General features: G+C 41.3%; 1 protein-coding gene across 1 annotated transcript; it reads right to left on the minus strand.

Annotated features, from left to right (window-relative positions):
- Positions 1–385: 385 nt before the first annotated feature.
- On the minus strand, positions 386–4,357 carry LOC124110291 (mucin-21-like). The gene is made up of 6 exons (XM_048384299.1): positions 4,324–4,357; positions 3,951–4,050; positions 3,005–3,147; positions 1,403–1,940; positions 1,026–1,288; positions 386–876 (listed from the first exon to the last, which is right to left on the minus strand). Exons 1-6 carry the CDS (start codon positions 4,355–4,357, stop codon positions 386–388), a joined length of 1,569 nt encoding a protein of 522 aa, XP_048240256.1.
- Between the last annotated feature and the right edge of the window lie 4,788 nt (positions 4,358–9,145).

Genomic DNA, 9,145 nt, shown 5'->3' on the forward strand with positions numbered 1-9,145 from the left:
CATGCTGCTGCTGCTGCAGTGGAGGTGGTGGTTGTAGATAACCGTTAACTTTCTGCTGCTCCTCTGTTTGTGGTTGAAGTAACTGTTTACTTGCTGCTCTTGTGGTATTTGTAGACAACTGTTTACTTGCTGATGCTGCTGCAGTGGTGGTGGTTGTAGATAACTGTTGGTTACTTGCTGCTGCTGCGGTGGTGCAGGTAGATAACTCTTTTCTTGGTGCTGTTGTGGTGGTGGTTGTAGACAACTACTTGCTGCTGCTGCGGTGGTACAGGTAGATAACTCTTTACATGCTGCTGCTGCGGGGGTAGTTGTAGACACCTGTTTATTTGCTGCTGCTGCTGCTGCTGCTGCTGCTGCAATGGTGGTGGTTGTAGATAACTGTTGGTTACTTGCTGCTGCTGCTGCGGTGGTGCAGGTAGATAACTCCTTTCTTGCTGCTGTTGTGGTGGTGGTTGTAGATAACTACTTGCTGCTGCTGCGGTGGTGTAGGTAGACAACTCTTTACTTGCTGCTGCTGTGATGGTGGTTGTAGATAACTGTTTACTTGCTGCTGCGGGGGTGGTTGTAGACAACTGATTACTTGCTGCTGCTGCTGCTGCTGCTGCTGCTGTAGTGGTGGTTGTTGTAGATAACTGTTGGTTACTTGCTGCTGGTGTGGTGGTGGTTGTAGGAAACTGTTTACTTGCTGCTGCTGCTGCTGCTGCTGCTGCTGCAGTGGTGGTTGTTGTAGATAACTGTTGGTTACTTGCTGCTGCGGTGGTACAGGTAGATAACTGTTGGTTACTTGCTGCTGTTGTTGTGGTGGTTGTAGATAACTGTTTACTTGCTGCTGCTGCGGGGGTGATTGTAGACAACTGTTTGCTTGCTGCACCACCGCTGCAGCAAGTAACCAACAGTTATTTACAACCACCACCACTGCAGCGGTGGTGCAGGTAGATAACTTTTTATTGATGCTGTTGTGGTAGTGGTTGTAGATAACTGTTGACTTGCTGTTGTGGTGGTGGTGGTTGTAGATAATTGTTTACCTGCTGCTGCTTCGATGGTGGTTGCAGATAACTGTTTACTTGCTGCTGCTGCTGCTGCTGCAATGGTGGTGGTTGTAGATAACTCTTGGTTACTTGCTGCTGCGGTGATGCAGGTAGATAACTGTTGGTTACTTGCTGCTGCGGTGGTACAGGTAGATAACTGTTGGTTACTTGCTGCTGTTGTTGTGGTGGTTGTAGATAACTGTTTACTTGCTGCTGCTGCGGGGGTGATTGTAGACAACTGTTTGCTTGCTGCACCACCGCTGCAGCAAGTAACCAACAGTTATTTACAACCACCACCACTGCAGCGGTGGTGCAGGTAGATAACTTTTTATTGATGCTGTTGTGGTAGTGGTTGTAGATAACTGTTGACTTGCTGTTGTGGTGGTGGTGGTTGTAGATAATTGTTTACCTGCTGCTGCTTCGATGGTGGTTGCAGATAACTGTTTACTTGCTGCTGCTGCTGCTGCTGCAATGGTGGTGGTTGTAGATAACTCTTGGTTACTTGCTGCTGCGGTGATGCAGGTAGATAACTGTTGGCTACTTGCTGCTGCTGTGATGGTGCATGTAGATAACTCCTTTCTTGCTGCTGTTGCGGTGGGGGTTGTAGATAACTACTTGCTTCTGCTGCGGTGGTGCAGGTAGACAACTCTTTACTTGCTGCTGCTGTGATGGTGTTGGTAGATAACTGTTTACTTGCTGCTGCGGGGGTGGTTGTAGAAAACTGATTACTTGCTGCTGCTGCTGCTGTAGTGGTGGTTATTGTAGATAACTGTTGGTTACTTGCTGCTGTTGTGGTGGTCGTTGTAGATAACTGTTTACTTGCTGCTGCTGCTGCAGTGGTGGTTGTTGTAGATAACTGTTGGTTACTTGCTGCTCCGGTGGTGCAGGTACATAACTGTTGGTTTCTTGCTGCTGTTGTGGTGGTGGTTGTAGATATATAGAATACTAAACGAGCTCCCGTGTAATACCAATTTTATGAAACGAGTGAATAGTTGTGGTATCTGACGAGCGAAAGCGAGTCAGATACCACAACTATTCACGAGTTTCATAAAATTGGTTTTACACGGGAGCGACTTTAGTATTTTATTTATTACTTGCCATTTATAACGTTTTTTGAATTATACTGTTGAGTATGAATAGGCTGACACCTACACGATCCACGGCATATTCCAATTGAGTTTAACAGAATAATTCTTCAAACACGTCAAAAGTTGAAACGTAGGAATTTAATACCATACAACGGTCCACCTTTAGAATTCACAAAATTATCGTAGGGCTAAGACTATCGCAACTCACATACTTTAAAAGACTAACGACTGTCGTTGCGCTACAATACGATCGCCTTGTGGAACGGGCCTTGCACCTCAAAGTTTACAATAACGTCACAATACCCGATGACGTAATTTGTGGAATTTTGTTGCAAGATCCATCGGCGAAACAATGCCATGTGACGTCAGCCTAGCAACAAGGTTGCTTTGGGTCATCGAGTGTGCATAAGCTCCTCTCAGTGATCTATCAACTCCACACGCAATATCGTTGAATAAGCCAAGGGATGTTGAGAGCTTTCAATATTTGTTCGTGAAACGTGTTCCGAGAGTACAGAAGCACGCGTTTTGGTATTACACAATGTGTAATACAGCTGTATGTTTATTAAACGGGTGATCTCTTCAAGGGCAAGTAATAAAACTGTTTACTTGCTGCTGCTGCGGGGGTGATTGTAGACAACTGTTTGCTTGCTGCTGCTGCTGCTGCTGCAGTGGTGGTGGTTGTAAATAACTGTTGGTTACTTGCTGCAGCGGTGGTGCAGGTAGATAACTGTTTTATTGATGCTGTTTAGGTAGTGGTTGTAGATAACTGTTGACTTGCTGTTGTGGTGGTGTTTGTAGATAACTGTTGGTTACTTGCTGCTGCGGTGGTGCAGGTAGATAACATTTTTATTGATGCTGTTGTGGTGGTGATGGTAGATAACTGTTTACTTGCTGCTGCGGTGGTGGTTGTAGATAACTGTTTACTTGCTGCTGCTTCGGTGGTGGTTGCAGATAACTGTTTACTTGCTGCTGCTGCTGCTGCTGCTGCTGTGGTGGTGGTAGATAACTGTTGGTTACGTGCTGATCTTCGTCTGAATGATTTGCATAAATATGTCGTACCAGGTCTTAAGGCCAGACATACTGATTGGAAAATATGGACCAAATAACATGTTGACACATCAGTGGTTGAATATAAAATGATCTCCTCACCTTTCTTGGCTTCAATATTTATACATGTTGAAGATTGGTCTCCTGAAACCAGCTGTTAAGCTTCTTAGGATAACCTATCCATTTTGTTCTGACAAGTTCTCCTTCTCTTCTTAAGTACTTTTTCCACTCGCCATATGCTATCATCACACTTATTAACTCTCTGCATTTCGTTTTTTATGAAAACGAACTTGTACCGGATCGTCTTCCATATCTTTCATATGATAAATTGGAATAACATCTCGATAGCATCGTCTTTTCTTGATAGTCTCTTTGAAAGGTGTGTCTAAGATGAGACAGTCTCACATGATCAACCACTTTAAACTTAAAGTGTTTCTTGATTGATTTAGCCTTTACCTTAACTTTAGTCACAACCTTGGATTTGACAGGTTTGATTAATGTATCAATGTATTGTTTTTTCCATACTAAAACTTCATTTCTGTTATTAATGTCTGGTGCTGATCTTTGGTTTATTGATCTATGTAGTCTTTGACCAGATCGTTCTGCCCTTCCAGGAAGTAATACGTTTGCTTGAACGTGAAATATCTGTACATGGTTGTCTTGAGAGTACGAATCACACGCTCAGCATAGGACGCTTTTGGTTCATTGTGGATGACATAATAGGTGATGCTCTTACTTTTAAATAGGTTTTCACTTTTCTATTGTTGAATTCAAGGTTTTATCCGACCTTATGATTTTGAGGAAAGGAGAGGTTGTAAATATTTTCCTCAGGGCTTTGACAACAGAGTCGGGAGTCTTGTTTTTCATCTGTTCCACCCATAGATATCCTGCAAAAAATACTGATATTATTAACAAGTACTTGACACCATCATTACCCGAAGCTATGTTAGACACGTCAATATCCCATCGACCATTAAAACCTGTAGCAACCATTCTTTTCCGCTTGAACGTATACCTCAAATGCCTCTGAAGTGAATAAGCAACTTGTGAAGCAAGCCGCTTCTTAATGTGATGTAATCCAATATCAAATTTGTCCTCCTTCATATAGAGTTCCGTGGGCCGAGAAAAACAGACTGGCCGTTTGGAATTAAAATACATACTTGACAAATACTCCTCCCATCCTTCAGCTGGCATTTTGACAGTAAAAATGATTAACATCTATAAATGTCATATTTATACTACTGGCTTACTTCAAAGGTTTGTTTACATATAATTATGAAAGACAATCGACAGCATGCCTAACTAGACACTCTAGCTATGCTTTACTCTGTGCACACACCCTCGGGAGACGGAACACTGTGTTACGGTTGTAGCGAGGGTATTTCAGAACTACATGCATTGCTCCACTGCTTGAAATATTTCACTACAGGGCTGCCGCTTGTGCAATATTTCTAACTCCTACCGACGCGCTCTTTCGTTAGCCAGACAGATTAACACACACACCCCACCACCACCACCACCATCCCCCACCTACCCCCGCACCCCCCCCCCCCCCCCCCCCCCCCTTCTGATCGACCAATCAGAATGTCTGAGGTATGGATGATGTAAAACTCTCATACTTCATACCTGTGTCCTCTGTTAAACTCACACGCACACTCACTCACAAACCTTAGCCTCCTTGCATAAGGGGCCACTATACACACTTGACTGAGCACAAAGGCTAACTCGGTGTGCTACTTTGTAAATACGGATCTACTCTTTGCATTCATTACACACTCAAAAGACTTCTTTCATAATAGTACCTGGTGTAAGTCGCTATTGACTGTTGCAAATTGTAGTCATGATTTACCTGTTAAATGTACCACAGGCAGATAAGGGTGAGTGAATATTGTTTCGTGTTTATCTAGTATATCCTGCTGTTATAACCGTGTCTGTGACATGGCCAGGAAATGTTTGTTTGTTTGTTGTTTAACGCCGCACTCAGCAAGACTCCAGCCGTATGATGACGATCCGTAAATAATCGAGTCTGGACCCGATAATCCAATGGTTGACATCATGAGCATTGATCTATGCAATTGGGAAACGATGATATGAATCAACCAAGTCAGCAAGCCTGACCACCTGATCTCGTTATATTAGTCTTACAAGCACATTCGCCTTTTACGACAAGCATTGCTTGCTGAAGACCATTTCTAACCGGATCTTCACGAACCTTGGCCGTTGGCGCGACGAACGTTTTAGCCACTCCCGATCCCACTATTTATTCAGGTTGTCCTTTGCCCACATATTGCCCCTATGGAACTGTCACTGTTTACATATTCATCTTGGGCGGTCGGGTAGCCTAGTGGTTAAAGCGTTCGCTCGTCACGCCGAAGACCCGGGTTTGATTCCCGATATGGGTACAATGTGTGAAGCCCATTTCTGGTGTCCCCCGCCGTGATATTGCTGGAATATTGCTAAAAGCGGCTTAAAACCATACTCACTCACTCACTTACTCACATATTCATCTCTATTCTACATTTTACACACTGTCAAACACTGCGAGCAGTTGAACTCCCGCTAACAACGTGAACGTGCCACTCATTGATATTACTGCAGCTCACAACCCAGGCTTCGAAATCCTTTCTGGGTGTACCAGCGTGTCTGCGAGTAGGATTGGGGGTGGGGGGCTGATGTGGGTTTTAATCATAAAAGAGAGCTGAGATTTTTCCAGTCGCATTTCAAATTATACATGTACATATGGACGGAATGTTGAAATTTTCTCATTATCTACATAAATATAATTTAACAGTACAGACATATGTGCTTTTATAACAATCCACGTATTTTTGCGAAAAAAAGAATTTGATTGATTTATGGCCCTATTTAGCTATTGGATCCCCCGCCCCCAGGCCAAGTTATCAAAACAAATAGCAAATCACACCGCTCAATAGCGCTGAGTAGTACGTACTTCCTAAAAAGCAAATTGAATAGTGTTTTCCTAAAAACAACGCTTATATCAATGTTTATTCTGTTTGCGGAGTAGATGTCATCAAAGTGGAAGTCCTCACCCAAGCAATGGTAATACTACCGGATGTCCATTATGTAATTTCTAGTTTTTGGATGACATATTGTTCTCAGTAACCGAAATGTGGAAATAGATAGTTGATAGGTTTTATATTCAAGTTGGTATTTCCGCTATTCAACGTGTTCAGTGATGCCGTCTTATCAACAGTCATTTCTGAGACATATATGCAAAGTATAATTACCGTATTCAACGTAATAAGCGCCCCGCTCTAATAAACGCCCACCGCGATATTTGCTAATATATTGGCTAGTGAACAATCCCAATTAGCACCCCTTACGATTGATGAATGTACACATGACTTATTTATTCGCGTATAATACGCACTCGTGCGTTATATGGACACTTATATATGGGCAATTAAATTCGGGAAAAATATATCTGTCGTACATAAACAGTTCAGGCTGTCAGCATAAACCACGAAATTTATCTTTCAACTCAACTTTTTTTTTCGCCAAAATAATTCTAATTTTTGAGAGCGCCCTGGGCGCTTATTACGTCGAATACGGTAATTATGTCTACGCTATTTTCATTTCATTTATAATTAACTCTAACGTTAATTTCAAGATTTACAGCACATACTATTCAAACGAAGTTAAAGAACATCCGATTCCTTCATATGACTATGGTTAGTCATTAGAAGAACCGATAGGGCGAGAAAGCGATAGAGCGAGAAATCGATAAAGCGAGAAAGCGATAGAGCGAGAAAGCGAGAAAGCGATAGAGCGAGAAAGCGATAGAGCGAGAACGCGATAGAGCGAGAAAGCGATAAAGCGATAAAGCGAGAAAGCGATAGAGCGAGAAAGCGAGAAAGCGATAAAGCGAGAAAGCAAGAAAGCGATAGAGCGATATTTCCCATAATGCCGTACATTAAAACGGTTTTTGCTGATATCTAGTGATCCATTCCTGTAATTCTCACCGCTATTTTGCCTCTTATGATTAGATTTTTTAAACATCTTGTAGTAGATAAATATGTTACAAAATACACACGTAATTTTTTCTCGTTTAGCTTGTATATTTTCTTGTAGTGTAATAAATAAGCAAGATTCACAGAATACAGACAGTCACTGTTCATATTTTCATTTTGTTTATAGTACACACACCATCCCCCACCCCCCACCACCACCCCACCCCGTTCCTCCATCAATCTTAAAACTGATAAAAAGGAGATCATATATTGACAAATAATTGTCAGTTTTATTTGCCAGTTTGTAGTGTTTGCGACGTCCAAAGAATTATTTTTCTCGGTCATTAGATTTGGAATTGAAGCCGAATGTGTGCTCGTCCGATTCGGGATCACAATTATGTTCATTAAGTTGCATGTACATTATGCATACATGTACACAGTTATGTTTCTCTTACAAAATACAGATGAATTAGATATATGTCTCTACCTTAAGTCACATATACGACTTTCGAGAGCGTCATTAACCCGTAACCCCATTCCTTGGACAATAGAAATGAAATGCGTTGTAAATATTTATTAAAAACAACTCGTTTCTTATAATGACTTTTGATCAAACTGTCTTCGGGAATTAAATTTAATGCTAAAGTGCTTGTAAAATAAAGTTTAACTTTCCCGCCAGGAGAGACTAGATATCCAATTATAGTATAGGCTCAGGCAGGAATATACATATTTATGTAGCAATTCTCTATCCATTTAAACTGTATGGTTAAGAATTGTGCGTTCTGATGTGAGTTATGTTGTTATCTACTACCTTTTTACACAGACAATGAGTCGGACTCACACACAAACACAAACACAAACACACACACACACACACACACACACACACACACACACACACACACACACACACAACAACAACAACAACACACACACACACAACAACACACACACACACACACACACACACACACACGCATATAATTTTGACAAAACTATACTTAAGATATACATAACATATCATAATGATAGCTGATTTAATATATGTTATAGATAATCATAGTAATGCATTTCATATTGTTATCAACCTTAACTTTGTGGCCACACTAATTATGTCTCTCCATATGTGTAGTTTACACAAGTACACATATCAACTGTGGTAACGCCACAGCGATGGGGGCAGTGGGGTAGCCTAGTGGTTAAAGCGTTCGATCGTCAGGCCGAAGACCCAGTTCGATTCCCCACATGGGTACAATGTGTGAAGTCCATTTCTAGTGTTACCCGTGATATTACTGGATTATTGTTAAAAGCGACGTGAAACCATTCTCATTCACTAACAGCGGTGTTTATATGCAAGTACATCTATTTGTAGATTTGTAGATTTGCACAAGACAAGAAACACAATTCAAGTTAAACATACATCAAATGTCAAAAACAACATTTACGGACAACCTTATGACACACTGTAACATCATATACTACCGAAAACAAGTTATAGAACACCCACAATTATAAGATTGTATTTTTGCAAAACAATCAGCCATGACGAATTAACCATACTTCAGTCTTCTTATCTTCTTTTGAAAAGTATATATTTAGATTTTAACCTGATTTATTTAGAGCGTATTACCATGATCTGCCACGCGCTTTCGGCGTGATGGTTACATACAACTGAATAGGGCCATAAATAAATCAATTATATTTTACCCAAAAATCGGTGGATTGTTTTAAAATCACCTACGTCTGTACAGTTAAATTATGTTTTAAGTAAATAATGAGAAAAGTTCAAAATTTCCTCCCAATTGCAGCAGATATCACATGCGGCCCCTGTAGTGGTCAAGAGGGGATATTGCTTAACCGTGAGAAAGCGAGAAAGCGATAAAGCGATAGAGCGATAAAGCGATAAAGCGAGAAAGCGATAGAGCGAGAAAGCGATAGAGCGAGAAAGCGAGAAAGCAATGTCCCCCCTCGGCCACCATAGACAGTGTCATACTGTGTTATATAAAGTTAC

This window comes from Haliotis rufescens, unplaced genomic scaffold (assembly GCF_023055435.1).
Source record: "Haliotis rufescens isolate VD_foot unplaced genomic scaffold, xgHalRufe1.0.p SCAF_5, whole genome shotgun sequence".
Taxonomy (NCBI): domain Eukaryota; kingdom Metazoa; phylum Mollusca; class Gastropoda; order Lepetellida; family Haliotidae; genus Haliotis; species Haliotis rufescens.